Here is a 25,530-nt window from a genome sequence, read left to right as displayed (position 1 = left end):
ATCACTCCGGACTTGAGGACAAAAAAAATGGCTATGAATCCTAGTTCTTCCATTTATTAGTTTGGTGACCTTGGGCAAGTCATTTGAATTCTTTAAGCAATAGTTTACTGACCTATAAAGTGGGGATAATCACTCCTGCCTCACAGTATAAGATTAAAAGGGATAGTGTGCATGAACTGTTTTGCATGGATGTGTGGCATATAATAAGTGCTCAGTAAATGTTAGTCACTATATTATTATTACACTACTACTAATATTACTACTACTACTACTAATACCACCACCACCTTCTCTCCAGAGTGGTTGCAAAGCTCGAACAACACAATGATTAGGAAAGCTTTGTGTGTTCTGCACCTGTCAGTAATCCCCTGTATTACAATTATAGCAACCTAAGGGAAAGAGTTATCTGTGAAGCTCTGACCCCATTCCTTCTCTAGATGGTTCACATTCTTTGCTCTGCAGCCAGTGCTGATGACGAGTGAGGGTTTGATTTGGTGCCCACTGTGAATGACGTCCTTCAGTGGATCTCCAAGAACTGCAGCAAATGCTTTTCTGAGCTTATTTTAGCATCAGAAGGACTTTGAAGCAGGATTTCAACATTTAGCTTCCTTGGGGAAGGCACTTTGCTGTTAATGTGAGTTTACAACTTAAAACTTTCTCTTCCTCATTATCTTGAGAAGAGATACCATGAAGGCAGATCCAGGATGTGGTTGGCAAACATATCCCCAGATCCAAATGAGTTCTATTGTGGGTTATTTCTGATTATTTAAGTAATATGTGCTTACTGCAAAAAAAAAAAAAAAAAAATTGAAAAATGTGAAAAAGTATGAAGGAGAAAAAAATGTAAATACCCATAATACAATCAGAGACAGAGATTGTTAATGTTTTGGTATATTCCCTTTTAGTCTTTTATTTTATGTATATATAAAATGTTATATTCATATTAATATATAGTTAATACTATATATAATTAATAATATATTCATATTATATATAATTAATAATATAATCATGTTATTTATACTATGTAAAACAATATATGAATATAGTAATATATGAATATATATTTGCATATTATTTTACATAATTGAGATCATAGTACAAATAACCATGTAACCTATTTTTTAATAAAACTGTTTTTTTATTGCAGTTTTTGCTTCACAGCAAAATTGAGAAGGTATAGAGAGTTCCCATATATCCCCTGCCCCACACATGCATAACCTCCCTCACTATTAAGAGAGAGCAGTACACTTGTTAAACTTAATGAACCTACATTGACACATCATATTCACTCAGTCCATTATGGTTTACTCTTGGTGTTGTACATTCTATGGGTTTGGAGAAATATATAACGACATGTATACATCATTATAATATCATTCAGAGTAGTTTCGTTTGCCCTAAAAATCCTCTGTGCTCCACTTATTCACCCCTCCTCTCCCCACCGCACCCTGGCAACCACTGAACTTTTAACTGTCTCCATAGTTTTGCCTTTTCCAGGATGTCATGTAGCTGGAGTCATACAGTATATGGACTTTTCAAATCAGCTTCTTTCACTCTGTAATACTCATTTAATTTTCCTCCATGTCCTTTCATGGCTTGATAGCTCATTTCTTTTTAGTGCCGAATAATATTCCATTGCCTGGGTGCACCACAGTTTATCCATTCACCTACTGAAGGGCATTTTGGCTGCTTCCAAGTTTTGGCAGTTATGAATAAAGCTGCTGTAAACATCCTCGTACAGGTTTTGGTATGAACATAAGTGTTCAACTCCGTTGGGTAAATAAGTGTTCAACTCCGTTGGGTAAATACCAAAGAACACAATTGCTGGATCATATGGTTAGAGTATGTTCAGTTTCGTAAGAAACCACCAAACTGTCTTCCAAAGTGGCTGTACCATTTTGCATTCCCACCAGCAGTGAGTAAGAATACCTCCTGCTCCACAACCTCTCTTGTATTTAGTGTTGTCAGAGTTTTGGATTTTGGCTATTCTCAGAGGTGTATAACCTATTTTTTCCACAATTTTATATTGCAAGCATTTCCTTCGTGAATATCATTTTTTATAGATGTATAGTGTTCCAACATAGGGAGGGCATAACAGCACAAAGTATTTAACCTCTCCCTTACTGTTATCTGTTTATTTATTTATGTTTTGGCCGAGCCACTTGGCTTGTGGGATCTTAGTTCCCAGATCAGGAATTGAACCTGGGCCCTCGGCAGTGAGAGCATGGAGTCCTAATCACTGGACCGCCAGGGAATTCCCTGTTATCTGTTTAGATTTTTCTAATTTTCATTATTATCCATAACACTCTGGTGAACATTTTCATACATAAAGCTTTATCTACATCTAATTGTTTATTTCTCTTGAATGGATTCTTAAAAGTGGAAATAACGAGTCAAAGAGTACAAACACTTTTAAGGCTTCCTGGAAAGGTTGTATCATTTTACATTCTCATCAATTATGTGAGGCATTCCCTTGCCAGCAACAAGTATTACCAGTTTTAAAAAATTCTTGCCAAATCAATAGGTTAAAAAAAATGGTAACTTATTGTCTGTTTGCAAATCTTTGATGACTTAAGTTGAATACACAGTGCTTTATGTGTCTTAGCCATTTGTATTTCTCTTTCTGTGACTCTGCTGAGCAGACTTTGCTAATAGTGGCCCCAGTAACTAAAGCTGTCTGCAGATGATGCCAAACCTTGCATCTGGCCACATCTTATAGGAGCCCAGGCTCTGGCAGGATTAGAAATAGTCCATGACACAGACGTAGAGAATGGACTTGAGGACGTGGGGAGGGGTAAGGGTAAGCTGGGATGAAGTGAGAGAGTAGCACTGACATATTTACACTACCAAGTGTAAAATAGCTAGCTAATGGGAAGCAGCTGCATCGCATGGGGAGATCAACTCAGTGCTTTGTGACCACCTAGAGGGGTGGGATAGGGAGGGTGGGAGGGAGATGCAAGAGGGAGGGGATACAGGGATATATGTATACATATAGCTGATTCACTTTGTTATACAGCAGAAACTAACACAACATTGTAAAGCAATTATACTCCAATAAAGATGTTAAAAAAAGAAAAAAGAAATAGTCCATGTCAGCATTGCTGTTTCAATGAAACCAGAAAGGGGAAAGTTTCTGTGTTTTATTGAAATCTGGAGATGAAGTTATTTTGCTGATTATATTATTATGCCTTCTTTCCTTACTCTCAAAGCTTCTCTTTTCTTAAATGCTGCTCTAGCAGGAGGGTTTAATTTGGTGTATACCTGTTCTTTCTTTGTGTTCCTTGAGCTCCTACTATGTGCAAGGCATAGTAGCCACATAAATGGCCTGTGGAGTCTGGAGAAGAGCCTGGATTTTGGAGCTGGGCAGATGTTGGGCAAGTCCCTTAACCTCTCAGAGGCTCCGTTTCTCCTTCTTTCAAGGACAGATGATAGTCCTACCTTTGGGGAATAAATGGGTTACGAATGCAAAACTCCTGGAACGGTGTCTGCCACATCATAAGGCCTTGTTTAGCTCAACATACAATTCACTTCTCTGTGTTTGCCACTGTGCTCGGTGCCGAAGATACAAAGAGGGATCAGCCCTCTCTGCCCCCTGCTGTTCTGCGCCTCCTAACCACCCCCCATTAAGTCCAGAGGCCCCGGATACCATGGATGGGTTGACAGCTCTCTTTAGAGCCCTGGGCCTCAGCTGCAATTCTGGAGCCAGAGGCAAAGTACCAAACGACATTCTGTTACACAGAGAGTCATAGCTCCAATTTTTATTTTCAAAGTTTCTTAAAATTATTTCATAAGCATTTTCCCTTTAGAGCAGAGTTGTTAAGGGTGCCGGCTAGAGCCAGCCAGCCTCAGTTTGATTTCCGGCTCTATCATTTACTCAGTGACCTTGGGCAAGTTGCTTAACCTCCTTGTGGCCTAGTTTCCTTAGCTGTAAAATAGGGATAATAATAGTACCTACTTCCCGGGGTTGTTCTTAGGATTAAACAAAAGAATTAATGTGTAGCTCTTAGTATAATGTCTAGCATGTAGTAAGAGCTCAATGGTCGATTATTAATATTCACTATAATGTCTTCAGAGCCACCCTTACAATGACTTTATATGATTAAATTGAAGAGATTTAATAACAACTTTCCCTGATTTGGATATTTGGAGCATTTCCAATTTTTAAACACAAAAATAAAATACTATTCCTAAGAAACAAACAAACAAAAACGTTATCTTGCACTTTAGAGATAAAGGCAGAACAGGAAATTTAAGGATTAAATGTTGAGTGGATCAACGTTAATACACTTAAATCACCTTTCCAAAAAATTCAACATTTTCTATACTTATTACAGGGTAATTAACTCGTTTTAGAACCCATGGTGGGGGTGATCCCTGTCTGAGGCAGGGAGCTGGCCTGGATTACTTTGGCAAGGCCTTCTAGTCTTTTCTCTGTGATTCTCCAGGCAAAGAAGCTGCATCAGCTTTTCTCTCCTAGTGCCATTGAATCTCTGATATAGCACAGCTTAGGGCCAACCCAGCATTTTTCAGCTGTCACTTGGGATATCTGGTAGGGTGACTGTCAGGCCATGTCACCTGATGGGGAAGTTGTTTCTGGTTGTGGTCCTTAGGCCAACAAGACTCAAAGTTAGCACTGGTATAAATGAAATGACCCTCCACAGATCGGACAACTTCTGTGTGCCAGGCTCTGTAAAAACATTCTCTTCAGGCCTCAGCTCAACTAAGTGAGACAGAATTCATTGGTCCCATTTTATAGACGAGGAAACTGAGGCTCAGAGCGGTGAAAGGTTTCTTTCAAGGTCGCACAGCTGGCAGAATCATGACCCAGATCTGTCTGACGCTAAAGATACAAGCTCTTCCCAGGGCACCACAGGATCTCTTTTCAATTTAATTCAATTTAACCAGCATGGGTCAGTGCTCACACATATTAACCCTGCTAAGCACTGAGAACAGAGAGAACAGCCTAATGGGAGAGACAGACACAGAAATCACAAGTTCTAGTATTCCCGCTGATGCAAGCCTGTGAGAAGTAATAAAATCACGTGGGCAGTTCTATTTATCCTGTTGTATGTATTTCTGAAAGCCATCCTTAATCCTTTTAGGAAGAGGCAGGGGAGAGATAGATTGATAGATCAGGGCTATAATCAATGAACAAACAAACAGCAGTGGGAAAATGGGGAGGGGGAGATTAATTCCCACTCAGAGATCCAGAAGAGTCTCTTAGAGGATATGGTATTTGGGTTGGGGTTTGAAGGGCTAGAAAGATTCAGCAAAAGAATATAGGAAAGAGGCATGACCTGTCCCCTCCCTTCCCCAAGAGAAGTAAAAACAGAATCTTGATTTGTGCTTCCTAAATATTGGTCTGAAACCAGAACCCATACACAGCCCTCCCAGTTTGCCCTCTCCCCTTACATATATAGATGGACCTACCAAGACACACTCATAGGTACTCACAAATGCAAAAACACACAGAAAATACACATAAAACACACATCAGAACACATGCAGATACTTAAAATATACAATATGCAAAAATAGATACTAGCTCCCATACTCATAAGCTCATACAAATACACATAATACTCATACACACAGACTCACAAACATGTTTATGTTTTCATTACACAAGCACAAAACTATCCTCTCCCCACCCACTCCTCATGCAGGTAAAGAAATGCATTTTTAATTCACATATACACGGGTTCGCACGCAAATCTCATCGCCCCGTTCTTGCTGGAGGCCAGTGACTAATGGAAAGCCATACACAAAGCGAGCATCACGCAGGGGAGGCCAGGAATGGGTTGGCGGTGGGGCTGGGATTAAGCCCTGTCAGATGACAAACGCGCCCTGCCCGGCTGCCACTAGAAGCTGCTGAGCCGAGGCTGCAGCGCCTGAGCGAGCTCTGAATCCTGGGCGATGGTGCGAGGCTGCGCACCGGAATTCCAGCTTTACACAGGGTTGAGTGTCACCCAGGGTCAAGCTCTGCTATCAGACCCACCCCAAGAGGCAGGCGGCTTTGGGTACACGCAGGGCTGCGGCATGGGTCTTGTCCTAACACAGTACACTGAGTGTAGTAAGCATAAATGAGGGTTTACTGTGGGCCAGGCACTGCGTTAAGCCCTTTCAAATCATTACTTAATTCTCACATCAGCTCTGTAAGAGGGGGATGGGGGCGTTGGGAGTGTTAGCTCTGTATCCACTCCTTTTTAGAGGTGAGAACACTGCGCTCAGGCCACAAAACCACTCAGCAGGAAACTTGGAGCTGAGGTTCAAGCCCACCCGATCCCACTCTCCCCGGGGTTTTAGGGTAAAGTGTGCATGTGAGCCTGTCTCCCCCACGCAGAAAGCTTGCACCTCCGGCTCCTGACGGGTCTCTTAGAACCCCCGTCCTGCCAGGCACAGCACCTGGCCCACTGCAGGTGTCTGATGAGGGCGTGGGTCTTGGTTCGGTGAGGTCCTCAACAAGGACCTCAGTTTCCCCATCTCTGAAATGGGAATGCAGCGCAGACCTCGCAGGGCCGAGGCCAGGTGCTCTCGGGCAGCAGAGGTAATGCTGGGCTCCACATCCTCACTGCAGCCGCCCTCACCCATCGCTGGGGTTCCAGCTCCGTCTCCACCCGAGCCCGGGCGCGCCGCCGGCGCCCCATTGTTCAAGAGGGCGGGGAAGCTCCCGAGAGCGGACTCCCCGCTCCGGGTCGCGCTCGCCGCCCAGCGGAGCAGACGACTTGGCCCGGCTTCTGCCGCGCGGGGCGCGTCCTTTGTCTGCTCCGTGGCGCCCGGTGCCCGAGGCCCGCGCCCCGCTCCTTGTGCAGACAAAGCCGTGGCTGCCGCTAGCCGGACCGGCTGGTGCTGTGCTCGCACCACCCTCCTCCCGACTTAGCACCGCCCCCACTCCTTGACGTCCTCTGATTGGCCCGCGGGGCCACAAAGAGGCCGGGAAGCGGGTGGGTCACGTGAGTTAGCGTGGCCTCCCATTGGTCGGGTCAGACTGCCAATCGGGGAGGGCGGGCTGTCCGCGCACGGCCCGGTCGCTCCCTCCGCGCTGGGGCCCGCCCGCGGGGCCGGCCGCCTGTCAGAGGGAGGTGGCGATGGTGCGCCCGGTGGCGGTGGCGGCTGCGGCGGCTTCCCTGGTCCGAGTGCAGGGAGGAGAAGATGACTGACCGACCGACTGACTGAATGAATGAATGGCGAAGCCGAGCGCGCCATGAGGAGCCTGCCGAGCCTGGGCGGCCTCGCCCTGTTGTGCGCCGCCGCCGCTGCCGCCGCCGCCTCAGCAACCTCAGCGGGGAATGTCACCGGTGGCGGCGGGGCCGCGGGGCAGGTGGACGCGTCGCCGGGCCCGGGGCTCGGGGGTGAGCCCAGTCACCCTTTCTCTAAGGCCATGGCTCCCACGGCCCAGGCCCCGAGGACCGGACCCCCGCGCGCTACCGTCCACCGACCCCTGGCTGCGTCCTCTTCAGCCCAGCCCCTGGCGACCACCCCTTCTCGGGCCAGGGCCGGACCCGCTCCGACCACCTTTCGGGCGCCGCTCGGCCCCTCGCCGATCACACCTCCTGCGGTGGAACGTACTCGGACCACCGCTCGGGCGACGACCAGACCCGCGCCGACCACCATCTCGACGACCACTGGCCCGGCGCCGACCACCCCAGTAGCGACCACGGTGCCGGCGCCCACCACTCCCCCGATCCCGACCTCCATTCTCCCCGGTGGCGGCAGCAGCAGCAGCGTCCCGCCCACCCCACCTGCCACCGAGGCCCCCTCGCCGCCTCCCCCAGGTGAGTCTCAGTGCTTCCTCGCCCGCCGGACCCTCCCAGCGGCTGCCAGTGCCTTTCCCCAGCCCCGGCCTCTAGCGCTGGGCTCTTGGCTGGAATGGATCATTTCTTGCCCCAAAGGTTCCCCAGATTTCGACTCTCAAGGGGAGGTCCAAGCTCCAGCTAGCCTGCCCCCCAGCCCCCAATCTGGAAAGTCTTTTGTCCCCCCTTGGGCTGTGCTTCCTTGGGAGGGGGGCGGCTGCTGCGTGGAAAGGCATCGCACCTCCTTCCAAACAGGGCTCTCTGGCCTTTGTCAGACAGGCTAATGGGCGGAAACTTTTGCGTTCGGTTCGCTCACCTTGCCTCTCCGCCTGGGTGATTTGGGGAAGTTTGAAAGCCAGCCCAGTACCTCCTGAAACCAACTGGTCAAAAACTGAGTCTAAGGGATTCCTCCTATAGCTCCACTTTCCTTGTTCATTTCTCCTTGTTTATGTAAATATCAGATGTGCATGTGGCAGGTGGAAAAGATATTGAGAGGATTTTGTTTACAAACAGTAGTACAGACCACATGAGGCCAAAAAAAAGACATTGTAATCCATGTTTTCCCTGCAAATAAATAGATTCAGTAGGTCATTTGGGGCAGGTGTGTATCTAGGTTGAGCACATTTATAAATTAGGTTAAATCCCTTCCTTGCACCATTTTTTTTTTCCCTTCCTCAATTACAAGGTCAATATGTTTGGACAAATACACATTTTAAGCAGGGATGCCAGGTTTTTTCCCCCTTAAGGGGAATGTTCAGTTTTGCTGATGCTGATAAAAGCCAATTTCTGTCTGAGTCCCCGTAGAAAATAAAGCTCTTCTTCCTGCTGATTGAAGTCTTCAAGCAAAGTTAGAGACAACTTCTGTTCTTTCCCCCTTGAGATCTAAAGTGGGCCTGGAACTAAACAAATAAAACCTACCTTGTCAAGATGTTAGTCAAGAGTTTCTGAATTCCTTTGCTTTGAGTTGGGGTTTGATTTGTCCAAACCATTTTGTGTAGCTGTATTTATATTAATGGATCTCTGACCTAATTCTTAGGCTCAGTGATTTACTGTGGAGTCAGGTATGGACTTTGGACTATAATTGAATTTGTAGAGAGTTTTCCCACATGATTATGAGCCTTAATACAGTCACATCTTGGATTGGAGCTTGGCATTGACATAAGAAGGAATGCAGATTATTCACCCATAAAAAGCCAAGTTTGTATTTCTTCCAGCTTCAAGGGCTGTACTAACTAGCTGGATTTTGACTGTAACCATTTTTGGCCTTCCTATAGAGAGACTGACATATTACTGAGAGGCAGGAAGCATAGAGGTTGAGAGTATGGACTCTGGGGTCCATTCTTAGGTTTGAATCCTAGTTCTGCCCTTTATTAACTGTGTAATCTTGGGCAGGTCACTTAACCTCTCTTCATCTGAGAAATGAAGATAATGATAGTACTTAGCTCATAGGATTGTTGTGAAAATTAAATAATTTAGTACATTTATAAAGCTTAGAACAACCGTTCCCCGTGCAGAGTAAATAAGCACTGTGGGTGTGTGTGTTAGCTATCCTTATGACTAGGTCTTTTTTTTTTTTTTTTTTTTTGTGGGATAGAAAGCATTTGAGAAACGTAGTAGAGACTTGTGGTGATTTTTATTTGTTTTAGTAAAATATAGTAGAAAAGGATGAATTAGATTTTCCGAAGTTTGAAGCACACCGTAGTGTTTATGTAGGAAGATTGCTTATTTTGAATGGTTAGTGTATGTCTGTGTAATTGATGTTATTTTACCTTAATAATTTTTGTATTGTTATTTTTAAGTCACAAGGGTAACTTTTTCCTTTTTAAGTTGCTTTTTCATTGTGATATAATATACATAACATAAAATTTGTCATTTTAACCATTTTTAAGTGTACAGTTTAGTGGTATTAAGTACATTCAAATTGTACAGCCATCACTACCATCCATCTTCAGGACTTTTTTATCTTGCCCAACTTAAACTCTGTATTCATTAAACAATAACTTCCCAACCCCATCGCCCTAATTCCTGGCAACAACCATTCTACTTCCTGTCTCAGTGAATTTGCCTACTCCAGGCTCCTCGTACAGGGGGACTCATACAGCATTTGTCCGCAAAGGTAACCTTTACTTGCAAAAATTATAAAGAACCAGAAGTCTACAAAGGAAAGAGTGAAAGTCACTCCTTTACTGCCTCCCAGGTCCAGTCAGTTCCTAAAGGTCACTACTGTTAGCAGTTTGATCTTTTCTCAGACATTTTTCTAGGCATATATGAACATAAACACAGGGTTTTTAAAAATAGGTTTTAAAAACTCAAAATGAAATAATTATATATATGTTACATATATTAATTATATATGGTTATAGCAAGTCGTAGAGTTTTGCGACTTGCTGTATCCACTTAACTATGTATCACGGACTGTTTTTTTCATGTCAGTACCTAAGGTCTACCTTATTCTTTTCAGCAGTTGCATTTTTCGTTGTAAGTGTATACCATAACTTATTTAACCAATCCCTTGTTTATGGACACTTAGATTGCTTCTGGGCTTCACTTTAAAAAGCACAGGGAAGAATGTGTTCTTGTTCAGTCCATCACGTATATATTATATTCTCTAGTACTTTGGCTGGAGTTTTGTAGACTCCAAATCAATTTCAAGAGAAGTAAAGCTGGATTGAGTAATATTTGCCATCTGAGCTGTTTAAGGCTTTTAGTTACTTCCATGGACTACCATATATCTATGTCTATGGTGGTCTTTGAGCAACAGAAGTTTTAGAAGGATGTCCAATTTTTTTTAAATTAATTAATTTATTTATTTATTTGGCTGTGTTGGGTTTTCGTTTCTGTGCGAGGGCTTTCTCCAGCTGTGGCGAGCGGGGGCCACTCTTCATCGCGGTGCGCGGGCCTCTCACTGTCGTGGCCTCTCTTGTTGCGGAGCACAGGCTCCAGACGCACAGGCTCAGTAGTTGTGGCTCACGGGCTTAGTTGCTCCGTGGCATGTGGGATCTTCCCAGACCAGGGCTCAAACCCGTGTCCCCTGCATTTGCAGGCAGATTCTTAACCACTGCGCCACCAGGGAAGCCCAGGATGTCCAATTTTTGTAGCTCTCCTGCGTTTAAAATTTTTCATAGCTTGTAGTTTTCTGTGAATTCACTATGGATTGCCCGTGTCTAGTTCTCAGAAGCTGAACTGCCTCTGTGGACCTACTGATGGGCAGTTTTAGCTTTACAGTAATGTAATCGAGTATGGCCTTTCTATCTGAGCATGGGTTCTAGTCTACTTCAAACAGTAAACGCATCTCTTTGACAGAAGGAAAACTTCTAACTGAATTTGAGAGACCTAGTTAGGTTGGCAAAGTTGGATTCTCTGGCATTTGGGAAGACGGGTACAGGGTGTTTTATTTTAATGTTCCTGTAAGGGCTGAACACCATAGATAATATATTACGTGTTTGGATGGGTCTTCTAGCTGCTCCTTGAATTAATAAGAATTTCTTTCAAGGAGGTCTAGCTCGGAGCTCTTGCCTGCCCCTCAATTAGGGCTGTCTTTTGTTTATAGGGACACTGATCTGCAAACTGAAACTAATTGCCCAGCAAGCAAGCATTTTCCTCCCACAGACCTGGCAAAACATTTGACTGATTGGTTGGCTGGGTAGGACATTCTAAGAAGGGTGAAGGCAGAAGCTGTGATACTAGAGAATAATAGTTATCAACAGTAAGAGACTGAAGAGATGACAAATGTTTGATTTTTAAAATTACGGACCTTCAGGGCTAGATACGACTTTAGAAGCCACTGCGTCCTAACGTGGCTCTACATTGCAAGAAACACTTCCATGGACTTAGCTGAAATATTTCTCACTGTGGTTAACACCAGCTGGTTCTGGCTCTGCCCTTTGGGGCCATACAGAACAAGTCAGCTCTCTCTGGGCCATGACAGTTCTTCAGGGATCTGCAGACAGTGATCATGTTCCCTCTGAGTCTGGGCTAAATAACTTCAGCTCCCTCAACTGTTATGTGAAATGGTTTCAGATTCCCTTACTATCCTGGTTACCCCTCTTCTGGACTTTTTCAGTTTTTCTGTGTCTCTCCTGGAGTGTTGAGCACAGAGCTGAACGTATTGCTCCAGATGTGCTCTAACCAGCTCATAGTAGAGAGGGCGGTTACCTTGTTCTTTCTGGATGCTGTACTACTGTTGATACAGTTAGTTCCTCATCACAGTAGCTTTTTTTTTTTTTTTTAAATTAATTAATTTATTTATTTTTGCTGTGTTGGGTCTTAGTTTCTGTGCGAGGGCTTTCTCTAGTTGTGGCAAGCGGGGGCCACTCTTCATCGCGGTGCGCAGGCCTCTCACTGTCGTGGCCTCTCTTGCTGCGGAGCACAGGCTCCAGACGCGCAGGCTCAGTAGTTGTGGCTCACGGGCCCAGCTGCTCCGTGGCATGTGGGATCTTCCCAAACCAGGGCTCGAACCCGTGTCCCCTGCATTGGCAGGCGGATTCTCAACCACTGCGCCACCAGGGAAGCCCCCACAGTAGCTTTTTTAGCAGCCACATTATGTAGTTGACTCATTGAGTCCATTAAGATAGTTAAGTCTTCTTTTTTTTTTTTTTTTTAAACATGTAGTAGATGAGTCTTTCTTCATTCTGGACTTGGAAACTCTTGTTATTTTCTTAAGTATAAACTGAGACATTTGCCAAGCATGTAAGATTTATTGTGTTAGATTCAACCCATCATTTTGGATCCCGAGTCTGTCAATGTACCCCACCCAGTTTATTCACATTCACCTACAGGGTGTTCCTATAGACAGAGTCTAAGGACAAGTTAGGGCAGGTTGTTCTTACCTCATAGGGGAGAGTACATTTATGGATGATAAAACAGTTTGGAAGGGAGGGAATAATGATTTAGATTAGTTCTCAAGGGTCTCTTCCAGCTGTAAAGTTCTGTGATGATTTGGTACCCATGATTCAGGGCACATGAATGCCCCCGAAATGAGCCTTAATCATTTATTTGTGATCTAAGTTAAGAGAATAGGCTTTTTTTCAAACAAGTCCTAGAATTTAGAGTTTGAAAGCACTGACTACTATGGTGTGTAAATAAAATATTGTGAATGGATTTTATTTGAAAGGAGCATTCTGGGAATTCAGGGCCCTCCTACCTGTACTGGGAAATGTTTTCTTCATCCTAAAATTCTGTACAGCTAGGTTCAGGGTGTCGTTTGCTTATGGTTGTTTAAGAAGATACCATTCATTTTAAGGAAATAGAAATTGTTCAGGCTTCAAAGATAATGTATGTTCATGATCTTTTATCAAAAACCTGTGGGGCTGGGTGTGTTTCAGAATTTAGAATTTTTCAGATTTTAGGAAGTTAATAAATACACCCCAGTGAAGTCTAGGGCAGCATCCTGTAATCAAACACATGAAGATACTTGCAGCAAAATGCATGTATATTCACACTGAGTGGATTTTTAAAAAAGCTATAAATAGCCTTGCATTTGTTCAGGTCAGGTTTTGCTGCCAAATGAATAACAGAAAAAGTTTTGGTTTTTTGGATCTTCTGGTATTTACATCAGGTCTGAGGGATTGTGGACCGCTGTAATAGTAATTGCAAACACATATAGTACTTACTATGCTACATGTGCTGTTCTGAGTGCCTTACATATGTTACTTTACTTAATCCTCACAACAGTTAGGTATAATTGAGTTAGGTACTATTACTATCTTCATTTTATAGATAAGGAAACTGAGACTCAGAGAAGCCCAGCTATGGTGGAGCCTAGATTCAAACCCAGCCTTTGTGGTTCCAGAATCCATATTATTGGCATTTAAAGAAATAGTTATATAGAAGATAAGAGAAGGAAACCATTTTGCTAAAAATATTTGCCCTTGGATACTAGTCTGAAAATTTTTCACCTGTTCTTTGGCATTTACTCTCTTCATTCTCTTGTGTGCTATTCAGTCACCTCCTCAACATTTCTGTTTTACAATGTTGTACAATTATAGCTCTAACTCTTCCTTTGATTAGGTTCTAATATGGTGTGTGATAGGGAGGATTGTCTGTAGTCTTTTTAGGGCTAGGCCCAGGGACTTCTCAAATTCACTATATCTTATTCCTGGCCTGAGTGCCTAGCTTTCTGCAGAAATTCCTTAGTCTGATTAGTTTCTGGAACAGCACAGTTAAACTCCAAAGCATTAGTTTCAAATCTACTGAATTATGTCCCCAGGAAGCCTTCTGGCTAGTTGAAAATTTACACATTGAAATAATCTAACTAGGTCTTTTTATCTTGATTTTTTTTAAAGATCCATAAAATTAAAGTGAGCATTACTTTTCATCTCAGCATTTCTAAGCATGTATATATTAACTTCCAGACATCTTGGCACCCTTATAAAAAGAATAGAAGAAAAGTATCATGGTGCTGTTTTTACTGATGGGTAAATTATGGGTAGAGAGATTACTGCTCTAGGGCGCTTAATAGATCAGAAGAGAATAGAAATGTAAGATCTGTTTGGCTGAAAGACAGTGTTAGATGATATTTTTAGTTAAAAATAGCTTTAATTCATGCTTTTTGCCTTGATCTTTATTTTTGTTTGTTTTCTTTAGATGTAATATAAACATCTTTAATACTAATGTTGAGATTATGTTATAGGTATCTCTTTTGGTCACTTAGTCTTTTTTAAAAAATTTTTTAAAATTTTATTTATTTATTTTTGGCTGCATTGGGTGTTCGTTGCTGTGCGCAGGCTTTCTCTAGTTGCGGCGAGCGGGGGCTACTCTTTGTTGCGGTGCCCGGGCTTCTCACTGCAGTGGCTTCCCTTGTTGCGGAACATGGGCTCTAGGCACGTGGGCTTCAGCAGTTGCAGCACGCGGGCTCAGCAGTTGTGGCTCACAGGCTCTAGAGCGCAGACTCAGTAGTTGTGGCGCATGGGCTTAGTTGCTCCGTGGCATGTGGGATCTTCCTGGACCAGGGCCTGAACCCGTGTCCCCTGCATTGGCAGGCGGATTCTTAACCACTGCGCCACCAGGGAAGCCCCTCTTAGTCTTTTTTTCAAGTATGCGTTTTGGTATATCTGTTTTTCACTAAAAGCAACTACCCTAACTGCACTCGTAACTTTGAAGGGAGATATTTTAAAAATTGTCATGAAAAAGATAAAGATTATGTCTGGATACATATGTGTTTGAATCACAGTAAAGGTTTACTCAACTCTTTTTAACTGTATCTATTTAAGTACATGTGATAAATGTGTGTCAGAATAATCCCTCTAGTAATGCCACTGTTCCACAGATAAGTATTACTGTCTGAAAAATCTTTCCCTATTACTTTTTCTTCATTAAAATAAAATCTTCTGTTCTCCTTGCTCATTTTTTTTCACTTTAAGCTCCTCTGTATGTTCTTCTTACTCCTGTCTCTTATTCTTGAACCCATCCATTCTTTCATGTTCTTTAAGGAACCAAATTATCCTCTCTACTTAACAATTTCCCATTTGTCCTCCTTCAATGCCTCCTCAAAACCTAATTCTTCCAAGAAGTCTTTCCAGGGGAACAAAAGGTCCTTGAAGATGTCCTGGTAACAGGGTGCACAGGGTTGAACACTTTGCACTCAGAACAAAACCTGTCTTTCTTTGTGACTTTGACTTTTTCCCTATGAATTTGTTTTTAAAGTCTGTTTAATTTAGATTATTAAGCCCACTTGATAAGAAAGTGACATAGTTTATACAATATTCAAGATATGGTATTAATTCTTTCTTTTAGAAAAAAAAGAAAGAAAAGATTTTCTTTTTGTTCTGGATCTTCTTTATTGTCCAGTTCTTGTTTTTGTTTTTTGTTTTTTGTTTTTGTTTTCCTTCTCCTGAGGAACAATACAGAAAAAAAAAACTGTCATAACAGAAGTTATCTGCCTCCAAAAAAAAAAAAAAATCCAGTACTTTGAATAAGTAGCAAATTTCTTTTTCTATTTATGAATAATATGAGCAGTTTTTGTTAGGTAGGTGGATTTGGGCTAAATAGCAATATAAAAGGTTTAATTTGGTTGAGAAGCAAATATTTGATCTTTTGAATGACAGAATTTCCCCTGTAGAAATCTGATTAAAGTTAATAGTGAACAGAGTGCTTCTAATAATTAACAAGTGTGCAGTGCTTTATGGTTTACAAGGTGCTCTTAGAATCTCTGAGACTTCGGCATCCATATTTTGTAGATTTCTGGATATTATATGAGTCAGTAAAACCTCAGATTCTGACCTCTGTTGGTACTTATGTTGGTGAATATAGACGAAAACTTTATAGGTTTTTGGTGGGTTTCACATTTGGTATTTTGTATTTCAAACTGTTGTCTTGGGGAACTAAGATCCCACAAGCTGCATGGTGTGGCCAAAAAGAAAAAAGAAAAAAAATGAAATCAAACTGTTGTCTTTTTTTTTCCTTTTTATTTTATTTTATTTTATTTTATTTATTTATTTTTTTGTCTGCATTGGGTCTTCGTTGCTGCGCGTGGGCTTTCTCTAGTTGCCGCCAGCGGGGGCTACTCTTCGCTGTGCACAGGCTTCTCATTGCGGTGGCTTCTCTTGTTGCGGAGCATGCGCTCTAGGCCCGCGGGCTTCTGTAGTTGTGGCACGTGGGCTCAGTAGTTGTGGCTCACGGGTTCTAGAGCGCAGGCTTAGTAGCTGTGGTGCATGGGCTTAGTTGCTCCACGGCATGTGGGATCTTCCCCGGCCAGGGATCGAATCCGTGTCCCCTGCATTGGCAGGCGGATTCTTAACCACGGTGCCACCAGGGAAGTCCCAAACTGTTGTCCTTTAAGTTTATTTTGTTGAATGTAAATCTTTGACTGGTTTAGCTGCCCATATTTATGGGATGGAAAAATAGCATTTTGGGAAGAGGATTACTTACTTTATATATTTTTTCCTAAGTACTGTATGGGGCTGAATGTTATGGAAAGAGCCCAGTAATAATTGAAAGTAAATGGTAATGGAGGTAGCAATGCAAACTACAGAACTTGATTGGGAGAACTCATGTAAATTTCATTTCTTCAGATGGAAATATTATTTACTTCTTTCCTAGTGTAGGAATCTGTTTGGAATTATTTTAACATACTTGTTCTGTTGCCTCAAATCAGTGTGAGTAGCAAAGGAACTTGGTACTCTCTCACCTCTCATTACCAATCTAATATTTAGCGCTCTGGGAGGAAAGGTAATTAATGTTAACTGAGCACCTATTATATGCCTAGTTACCTACCAGGATTTTTTTTTTTTACTTACATCATGTTATTTAATTCTTAGACAAAGCAGTAGTTAAATATTATTATCCTTACTTTATGGGTGGCAAATACTGAGGTTCAGAAAGAGAAAGCAGCTTGCTCAAACGGTCAGGCTTATGAAGTCCATGAGGGCAGGGACTTCTGTTTGTTCTGTTCACAATTGTATCCCCAGCGTCCAGCCCAAAATAGATTCTGAATAAAAATTTAAGGATTGAATGAGTGAAGAAGAAGGAGTGGTTTGTAGCTACACTAGATGTGTAGTGTATTCTTGAGGAAAATAATGTAATCTCATGGCCTTTTCCTTAGTTTAGAAACAGACTTTTCTCCTTTTCTCCATTACTCATAGGAACAGTATGAGAACCTACTTAGGCAAGTGGAGTTCTTTGAGATCTAGCAAATTACATTAATTATTCATTTTTTGTTACATAACTTTGTCCCTTCTATTTTTCTTAAAGGAAGAACAGCAATATACAGATGTAAATCTGATGCCTTTTGTAGAGAAAGTAGCTAAAGTTGGAAAACAGAGCCCTTGTATGTAAGACATGGGACCCTAAGGTCTTTCACAGTTCTCTTACTGGTTCTGTAATCTTGGGCAAGTAATTTCATCTGTAAAATGAGAGAGGCTAGATTTGTTGTTTCTAAACTGTATTATTTGGGAAGCCAGGGTTCCTTAGATGTGTTTGGGAGCCAGTATAGGGACTCAGGAGGCCAAGTGGGTCTACTTCCGGGCCCTCCACCCCCACCCTCACCTCACACCCCCGCATCACCGCCCACACTTTAATCAGCTCTACTCTCATCTGGTTTATATATTGGGTTTGTTTTTTTCAGTAGAGATATTTGAAATAGGAATTTTTCTACTCTAAAATTCTATAATAAAGAAATTATGGTAATCTCTGAACTATTATGCATCTATTAAAATGCTTACATTATGTTAAGTAGCAGTATACATAGAAGGAGAGAAATACACCAAAATATTAAGTGGCTAAAGCTAAGTAATGGGATTATGGGTCTTTTTAATTTCCTTCTCTGTGTTTCTTTGGATTTTCCAATTTTTTGTTTTCAATGAATGTATCCAATTTTAATTTTACAATCATAAATATAAATGAATAACATGAAAAAATGAATAAAAAGTTATGATAAGCTTGATAAGCCTCCACTTATATGAGATCAACTCACGCGATATTACCCTGGGCCACTTTCTAATTTCTGTGATTGACTCACCAGTTTTGATCTGCATCAGAGATATTTGCTTAGTCTCAGTGAGTTGTGGTTCTGAAGAAAGGAGATTGCTGAAGACAATACCCAAGAAAGGAAACTGTTCCTGACACCTGACAAGTCAGGGTAGTGAAGACACATCTAAGATTTGGTACCTTTAGGGAAGGTTTAACTGAGATCTTAGCAGAGGCTGAAAACAGAGCTGATTCTTTATCCATTTCATTCTGTCTAGGGAATTTAAAGCATAAACTTAAAAGTTAATTAAAGTAGCTTTTTGAAATAGATCTTGCTTAAATTGTGCAGAATTTGAATTCATGACATTGTTCACAGCCTTTACCAATAGATGGTCTTTGGTTATCTCTTCCTTTAAAGATACAGAGCTCCCAAAAGTTTGGTTTCAGTCTATCCATATGTTTTGCAATTAGATCAGATGGGATTGCTTTTATACTGGTAATACAACAGCTGTTCTATATGATATCCTTGCCAGGGAGACAGCTAAGCTCTGAGGGAAGGGGAAATATATTCAGTTGGAAAAAGGAATGTGTTCTGCCTAGTCACAGGGAAAATGATAAGGGGTAGGAATGTTTTCAACCTGGCTGGAGAATGTTAAATAACCTTTATTTAGTAAATTTTACACTCTTTAGATAACTGATTTTGGAAACTTTTGTTTCAGTCTTGCATGCTTCCTAGAAACTGGCATATTACCAGGGATCTTATTAGATTTTTATTGTTTATTTTTTAAAATCTATAGTTTTTATTTGATGTATTGAGCAAAAAGAAGAGGTTAGGAGTAACACTGTTTATTGTAAGGAGAACATCATATTCTCTAGTTCCTTTTAATTTTAGAATGGTCTTTAAAAGTGAAATTCCTTTAAACATATTCTAGGGATAGTTGTCTCCTCTGAAGGAAATTACATGAACTGAGTAGCTTTTAGGTTCTCTTCAGTCCTATCTGCTGTTTATAGGGATGAAATGGCAGTTTGGGAAGGGTTAACGGTAATAATGAGGGAAAAGATGGAATGCTTCGTATTCCAACATATTTATCCTGTTTTATATCTGTATTGAGGCTTGATTAGAGGAAGGCATTGGGCTTTTTTTGCTGTAGATTTCTCATTTGACTTCATATTCCTTATAACTCTACAGCGTGTTTTGATTACCTGTTCTATATGAACTGCTTTAACAAGGTAGCCCCACCATCCCTTGATGTTGTGTGGGTTAATGAATGGTTATAAAATGTACCAAAACCACAAAGCAAGCTAGCTGTTGGGTATTTATTATTATACTGAATTGTTGGTGTATTGCCTACAAACCTATCCTGTTCAACTGGTTTTAGTTTTTAAGTTAGTTTGTTGCTTCAACTTGTCCACAAAGGCAGGGCTGAATGGTCCAGCTAATCAGTGGAATAGCAGTCACAAGAAATAAATTCCAGTCTTTCTTTTCATTCACTTTGTAAGTTCCGTAGCACATTTATTTTTTTAATGGCTCTGTGACTTAGTTTCTCTAACTATAAAATGAGACCTGTTACATGCACAGACACAGGGCAAGTCACATAATCTCCCTGGGCTTCTATACTGTTTTCTGTAACATGAGTATAATAGTACCAACCTAATAGGGTTCTTGAGTGTTGACCTAGAATTCAAACCCAGCTCTGGCTGACTTAAAAGTCTGTGTTTTGCTTTTTTTTTTTTTTTCTTGTGACTAAACTGTGCTGCATTGCCAAAGCAGATGGGAGTAGCAGAAAATGAAATGAAGCATTCAGTGGTTACAGAGCACATTTTGGGTTCCATTTTTGTTGCCTTACCTAGCCTCCCAGAGCCTCCACCAGCAAGCCCATACATTGTCCTTCTCAGCGCTTGTTCTGAATAACACAGTTTTGACTCAGGTTTGATTTCAGTAGCTGCTGTGAAAATCAAACTTAGATCAAAGAGTGTTTCTCAGAGGTAGATATGGGTGTGGAGTGGAGGTAGGGAGAGGAGATAATGGTAGAAATTAGATGAGGGTAAGCAGGTAGACTACATGTAAATGTAAAGCAGAACTGAACAGTAACTATGAGATTGTCTACTCAGCGCCAGAAGGATCGGGGCTAACAGAGACAATGTGATGCTTATTAGCATTTGGCAAGAAATACCACACACTGCAAAATGATAGTATTGATTGTTCTTGACTTGACAATAAAACCTTTCATCTTTAACTTAATATGGACTCTAGATGAAGATGCTGGTGCAAAACAACATGTTGTAAAAAGTGGCAGGTGATATTTGATTATACAAAAGTCATAGAAGAATCTCAGACTTGCAAATGTGATTCATACTTCTGCCAGTCACCCGAGGATGCATTCCCCCTCCCCATTTTATAAACTTCCCTCCTCACTGAAGGGCTAGTTGTCTCTCAGATCAGGCAAGGAGAAGCTATTATTTCAAGTATAGAACCAACCTCTTCTGATCCAGTTGCAAACATATTGACAGAGGATATACACAATGTTGGAGGATTTGATTTAGAATCAAATAGCTTCAGTTTGTATGGCATCAGGACTCAACAGTAGCAATGTATAATATATTATTACATCCTGCAAGTGCACAAGTACTATGGTCAAGTAGAACTATATAACTATAGCTGTGGAGAATACACATACAGCGCAAAACCTGGTCACATCAGTCTCCTAGTTAATAATTTAATACAATATTTATACTTTAAGATAATTCTCCTATGTGTTCACCATGAGTGACCCCAGCGCGTAATGCTCAAGTTTCCCAATGTGATTTAAAACTTCTCTGTAATCTGTCTCTGTCCTCATTTCCTACCACCCCTCTCCTTGTGCTTTAAACGCCAACAGAATCAGATTGCTTTTATTTACCCCCGAATATCATGGTTATTACATCATCAGTATTACTAATAAAACAATTATCTGTGGAGGTTTTACTCTGTGTGAGATACTAAGAGCTTTAAATGAATTATCATCACCTTGTTTAATTCTCAAAAGAACCTATAATAAATATGTATTATTATCTCCATTTTACTAAGCAGGAGTTGAGGCTTTGAGAGTTTAAATACATTGAATTAGGTCTCACAGCCAGTAAAATGTAGAACCTTGATTCAAATTTAGATCTATCTAGTCTGAGAGGCTCCTCTCTTAATCACTAAGCTAACTGGCCTCTCGTTTACTTTGCTTCTGCTCTTCCCTCAGCCTGGAATGCCCTTCTCTTCAGTTTTAATACAGGCCTTAAAACAGAAATGAATGCTTGTTGATTTAATCAGAAATGGACTTTACTAAAAGATTGTTAAAGGGTTCACAGAATCTCCAGGGGAACCGAGTTCAGGACATGGAGCTAGAGATAAGGCCCAGTCATACACAGAGAGGTGCACTGAATATGCCACTGCCATCACCACTGAGCATTAGATGCTCTAGTTTTGCACCATCAACATTCCTAACACTGGGTACTGGATGCAATAGCAAGTACTACTGCCACTTGTCATACTGCAGCCATCACCCCCTCTGCCACCAGAGAAGGGCCTCATGCTCATTCCTTAGAATCATTAGTTTCTAATTACAAGCCAGGTGAGGGTGCTTGTGCTTACTGGGGCCTCAATTACTTGCTTATGCCCTGGATGTAGGGGAGGCAGGGAAAACAATAATCTGGCATTGTGAACCTTTGTGGTGGGATAGCAAACCTTAAAAGATGGAGAATTTCCCAGAATACGAAGGAATTAGCAGGATGCCAGAAAGAATGACAGATGTCTACCATATCCCTTTCTTTTACCTGAGAAACTTATTTGTCCTTGAGAAACATCACCCATGCAGCCTCCCATACTGTTCTACCTTATACGTTCTAATATTACTGTACGTATTTTTTGATTACTTGCTTTTTAAGGCTTCTTGTTTTAAGTGTTACTTGTTAATGTAACTGACTTCTCTATAACCTATTCTCAAGGTTATAGGCTATATTCTCATAGCTCATAGGCTATGTCTTATTGATGTTTGTACTAACATCTACCTACCTAGGATAGTGTTCAGCATTCAGCACATAGTAAGTACTCAATAAAAAGTTGAACTGAATTGAGGCGTAAATCCTCCCTCCCCACCACCACTAGAATGTAAGTTCCACAAGGGCAGGGATGTTTGTATTTGTCTCTCTTTCTGTTTTTTTTTTTTTTTTTTTTAAACCACTGTCTCCCCAGCACCTAGATGAATTACTAACATGTGCTGGGACCTCAGTAAGTGTTTATAGAATAAATGAATACTCCTAAATAGTACATTCTTTATTTCTGGGAATGATGCTGTCAGAAAAACCTTTGAATGTGAATGGCAGATTCAAAGAACTATATCATAATTTCCAACTAGACCACATACAATATGAAGCCAGAAACTGCCTTGTTCATCTCTAGTTACCTCTTCCTCCTATCCAGAAGCATAACCAGAAAAGGGCAGTTTGGAATTCTTTCCCAGACCTACCGCCATAGTCACTAGCCACAAAAATGGCCTAAAGTACAATACCTGCTTGACATGAAATCTTTTTTGTCTCCTTTTGTATAACCAACTATGTCTTGATAGATGCAGTCTATTCTGGGAAGAAAAGGCTTTTAGGCAAACTGTCTTGTATGCTGTTTTAAAAAGTTTAATAACCTATGGTGGTAGCATTTCATTTTGAAGAAATGAAGACCCATAATTGTGGAATGATTTATACAAGGGTAGTGGAGTAGCAGAGATGTACTATATGTAGACCAGAGTTCTGTAGCTTTTAGAGGTTCACTTTTTGGAGGGACACAAGCATAATTTTGTCAAGCTGAAAGAGAACTTTTGTTAAAACGAACTGAAGAATTATTGTTATGTGGTAACTATCAGCTCTGGAGCCAGGTTTGAATAATTTTTCTACCACTTACTTATTGTGTGACCTTGGGATGTGTCTCAATTTCCTCATCTGTAAAATGGGCATAATAATAGCATCTACCTCACAGGGTTATTACAAGGATTAAATGATAACATATGTGAAGTACTTAGGCTGCCTGGCATAAGTAGGCCTTCTAAATATTAGCTGTTCTTTTCATTTGTATATTTTGAATACCCATTTACTTATTGGAATGCTACTCACAGTCTTTTTAATTCTTCACTACTGCTAATCCTTTCCATTCTGAATTAGTATCATCCCATTTTACAAAGAACCTGAGTTTGAGATGAGGTTAAGTTGTTTGCTCAATAGTCACAGAGCTTGGAGATACTAGTTAGCTGGAATTCAAACCAAGATCTCTCCTTTTTGGAAGCGCTTTTTTTTCTATCATGGCAAAATAGTATGCTAAAAGTAGATTGTGCTCTGTTATATCCTTCTAACCCCTGTTAGTTTTTTTGTTTTGTTTGTTTGATTGTTTTTTGGCCGCACCGCCTGGCATGCAGGATCTTAGTTCCCCAACCAGGGGTCGAACCTGTGCCCCCTGCAGTGGAAGCATGGAGTCCTAGCCACTGGACCACCAGGGAAGTCCTTGTAACTCCTGTTAGTTTTAATGCCTCTTTTTTCCCCTGCCGCCTTCACTCTCTTTCCTGACTTGTAGTCATTGTTTTTCTGTTCATACCGTAGGTCTGTGTACTGCCCTCTTTGGTGTTCTTCTTGATTCTTTTTGTAGTAGAAAGTATGTATTTTATTTGAAAGATCAAAGCATATCCTCACATACTACTATGACTGTTCATTTTAATTTCACTTTCATTTTTTTGTTAGCTTAATTGATCTGTACAGTGGATTGTTGCCAGAAAAGAAGACGTAGTGTTATGAGTCAGATGAGTAATTTTATACATTAGCGAGGGTGGCGTTTAAGGACAAATAGAATACGCCCAACTGAGGGCCATTTCAGCTGGTGCAACAGGTGAAACACAAGATTGTCAGAAATAGAGACAGTAACAAATAATGATATTGAGTTGCTACAAAAGCTTTGCAGCCTAGTAAAGTACTTTTCTGTGCATTAATCATTGTTTAACTTGTGCATTAAACTTCTATTGAGAAATTAGAAATGGACTCCAGACATTTGTTGCAAAAAAAAAAAAAAGTTTACTTAAACTTAGTTTGAGGGAATTCTTTTTCTTAGCATATGATCTTTCTTGTTAACAGCAGTCGTTTTAACAGTTTATCAGAAAGTAAGCATTTATCTTTGCTATATTTCTTTTGGTTGATAATCTCATATAATAGATCACTCGTTTAGAAAATCAGTGATTAAGTAGTCTTCAGGGAATAAAGCCACAAGTGTCACAAGCTGTTACTTTGTACTTCCTTATTGCTTAACCAATCTGCAATGGTATCTTCCTCTTTCTTTTCTTTGGTTCCTTTCTTCCCTCCCTCCCTCCCTCTCTCTCTCTCCCCCTTTCTTTTTTTCCTTCCTCCTTCCTTCCTCCCTCCCTCCCTCCCTCTCTCTCTCTCTTTCTTTCTTTCTCTCTCTCTTTCTTCCTCCTTTCCCCTCCCTCCCTTCCTTCCTTCCTTCCTTCCTTCTTTCCTTTCACTGTTAATCAGACAAGATTTCAGATCCTTTTTCACTTGGTTTTTTTGGGGGGGTGGGGGTGGTCTCACCATGCTTAAACTGGCCTTCACCTGTGTTTCACTAGATGGTTCAGCTTAAGACTTTGCATTCACTTTTATTTAAGTAATAGGGAAAAGGGTATGCTTTTTTAAAAAATTAATTAATTAATTTATTTTTGGCTGAGCTGGGTCTTTGTTGCTGGGCACGGGCTTGCTCTAGTTGCCGTGAGCGGGAGCTACTCCTCGTTGCGGTGCGCGGGCTTCTCATTGCTGTGGCTTCTCTTGTTGTGGAGCACGGGCTCTAGGCGCGCGGGCTTCAGTAGTTGTGGCTTGCGGGCTCCAGAGCGCAGGCTCAGTAGTTGTGGCGCACGGGCTTAGTTGCTCCGCGGCATGTGGGATCTTCCCGGACCAGGGCTCGAACCCGTGTCCCCTGCATTAGCAGGCAGATTCTTAACCACTGCGCCACCAGGGAAGCCCAAAGGGTATGCTTTTGTCAATAAGTTTACATTGGGCTTTCTATGTTAACAAAATAAGGTTCTTTTATTCATCTATCTGATCGTCGTTAATCACTTGCTATGCACCTAATGCTGGACTGGATAGATGCAAGAGAGACAAATGAGATGTGTTTTCTGTCCTTGAGAGCATAGTGGAGGATACAGAAAGTCAGACTACAGATGGATAAGTTCCACCATAGTGGTATGCATGTACTACAGGAGCAAAGAGAGGACTCCTCACCCAGACTTTTGCGGGGGCGGGGGGTGAAAGATGATGTCCTTTCTGGAGGAAGTAT

General features: G+C 41.4%; 1 protein-coding gene across 1 annotated transcript in view; it reads left to right on the top strand.

Annotated features, from left to right (window-relative positions):
- Positions 1 to 7,024: 7,024 nt before the first annotated feature.
- MEGF9 (multiple EGF like domains 9) overlaps positions 7,025 to 25,530 on the top strand; it is an 85,574-nt gene continuing 67,068 nt past the window's right edge. The window contains exon 1 of the mRNA XM_057548992.1: positions 7,025 to 7,778. Within this exon, the coding sequence (XP_057404975.1) occupies positions 7,184 to 7,778 (595 nt within the window). The 5' untranslated portion in view covers positions 7,025 to 7,183. The remainder of the gene's footprint in view (positions 7,779 to 25,530) is intronic.

Source organism: Balaenoptera acutorostrata, chromosome 6 (assembly GCF_949987535.1).
Source record: "Balaenoptera acutorostrata chromosome 6, mBalAcu1.1, whole genome shotgun sequence".
Lineage (NCBI taxonomy): Eukaryota > Metazoa > Chordata > Mammalia > Artiodactyla > Balaenopteridae > Balaenoptera > Balaenoptera acutorostrata.
The sequence above is the reverse complement of the archived record's forward strand: the minus strand, read 5'-3'. Positions and strand labels throughout refer to the sequence as shown.